The sequence below is a fragment of the Silurus aristotelis genome (assembly GCF_946808225.1).
Source record: "Silurus aristotelis genome assembly, chromosome: 3".
NCBI lineage: Eukaryota > Metazoa > Chordata > Actinopteri > Siluriformes > Siluridae > Silurus > Silurus aristotelis.
In genome coordinates, this window is record NC_139576.1 from 3,803,916 (window position 1) to 3,806,050 (window position 2,135).

Consider the following 2,135-nt stretch of genomic DNA (forward strand, 5'->3'; position numbering starts at 1 on the left):
CCAGGACCTTTAATCTCTCACAACCCTCTGTTCACTTCTGTGCACGTCCCACCTGGTTGCCGTCGGCAGGCGTCCAGCTCACAGCAGGAAAGGAAGCGGATCTCAGCAGTGCTCGGTTCGCCCTCTTCTGGTCGGAAGTGAGGACCTGCTCCAATTAGGCCTGCTGTCAAAACATTCACGCACTGCGCCTTTTTCTCCGACTCGGGCTCTATAAAGGCCTGACTGCAATTTTTTTGTTGTTAAATTGGACTTACATAACAGAGATGTCTCAGTCCAATAACAAGCTGTAAAAGCACGGGTTTGCGTGAGAACTAAGATTAAAAAACCAACGTTTTTTTTTTTTTTTTCCCCTATTCAGAAAGGCCAAAGAATCGCTCCGCTTTTAAAGACTAGCCACAGAATCAGCATTGAATCCTGAAGTCATAGAGCACAAACTGATTTTTTCTTTCCCACTTCTATCTTCACCCATGCCGAGCTTAACACCACAGCGTGAACTCTGTCGAGACGACGCCGCGATCCGATACCGGAGTGTGAAATAATACAACTAAACATAAAGCAAGCACCTTTATTTGTATGAACAGCTACATAGATTTGATATTGTACACTTTTTCTTCTAGCTAATGTGTTGTCTTATACATGGAACTATAACAGAGGTTAAAAAAGTGACTGTTAAAAGGAAAAAAATGGCATGTATACAATGCAATCAGCAAACATATCATATCAAAATCGTTTTTTTTTTTTTTTAGCAACCAATTCTTCCTATTGGTCTGCCATAGTGCAAACTGTGGTTTGAAGAAAGTAAGTAAGTAAGTGATGTGGTTTTTAACATTCGCACATACTTACCAACAAAAAAACAAACAAAAAAACAAAACAATAAAACTCTGTCTTTTACACATTTCAACATGTAGACTGCAATCAAAGTGCCTCTGGTTCAAGTCCTTCTGTCCAGTAATGCTTATTTATATTTATATAATAATAATAGTTCAAGTGTAAAGGGCAGGTTCAAGCAGTTGAGTAGTGAAATGAGATACAATGAACTGGTTGGTTGTGTTGATTGTAAAACAAAGCCTTGATTCAGGTTGCCTAAAATTCTTTAGACAGGTTTTTTTTTTTTTTTCAAGCTTTTATTATCGTTTTTTTTTTTTTTTTTCCTTAAAAAAAGTGTCCCTTGATTCCCTCTCTGTTGCTCTTGGATACTTGACCTAAACAACCTAGACAGCTGTTTGGAGTGAGAACAGAACTATTTTGTTGATTGTATAATACGTGTAGTTTTGGTTGTTGTACTATGAGCGATGTATAAAAAATAAAAAAAGATATTTTTTGTCCATTTTTTTTTTTCCCCCAAGTCGAACCGGCATTACATTCCTTCAGTACGTCCGTGTGTGACCTCTGACCCCCAGGAAGCGGATTTAGCGTAAACGAATAAAACGTCGGTGAGAGTAAGCGGTGCTCTGTAGATGGCTCCTTTGCTTGCTTGCTATTCTGGTTCTATTGCATATTGCACAGTGTTAGCATGGACGATGGTTGACAGGTTGTAGTAAAGAAGTCCGGAGGAGGAGGAGGAGGTGGAAAAAACGTTTGGAAGGTGGAACGGATGGAGTCCACGCATCTGGGATGTCGAATCATGAGCAGCCGCAGCGATCCACGACCATGGAGGGAATCTTGCCGTAGATGATCTGCTCTTTTCCGTTAAAGTAGAGCATGTTGATGGGAGACATCTTGGTGGGCGTGCAGCAGGGACCGGCAGTACCGCGCGGGCTGGCCTTGTTCACCAAGTGTGTGTGTGGGTACTTCTGCAAGTGCACGTAGTCACACTCGCCAGAACAGTAGTTGGCCTTATAGCGCTTCGGGGCGATAATCCAGTCCCAGCCGAAGTCTTCGAAGTCCACCGTAAGTGGGTAGCGGCAACAGCGGGACTCGGAGGAGTTCTCATCACAGTCTAGTCCTGATTCTCTTCTGGTTCGCTTGGGAACTTCCGAAATTTTGACCTCCAAGAAGGGGAGCTGGGGATTGGAGAAAACAGGACACTTTGAGAAGACAAATAACAAACAGGTCTATCTAGATTTACCGAAACCTCAAAGATTTCCATAAACATACACTATATGGACAAGCGTTTGTGGACACCTGCCCATAAG

At 42.3% G+C, this 2,135-nt stretch overlaps 1 protein-coding gene across 1 annotated transcript in view; it reads right to left on the reverse strand.

The window, feature by feature from the left end:
* Nucleotides 1–551: 551 nt before the first annotated feature.
* mstnb (myostatin b) overlaps nt 552–2,135 on the reverse strand; it is a 5,796-nt gene continuing 4,212 nt past the window's right edge. The window contains exon 3 of the mRNA XM_083536302.1: nt 552–2,003. Coding sequence (XP_083392428.1) covers nt 1,623–2,003 — 381 coding nt within the window. The 3' untranslated portion in view covers nt 552–1,622. The remainder of the gene's footprint in view (nt 2,004–2,135) is intronic.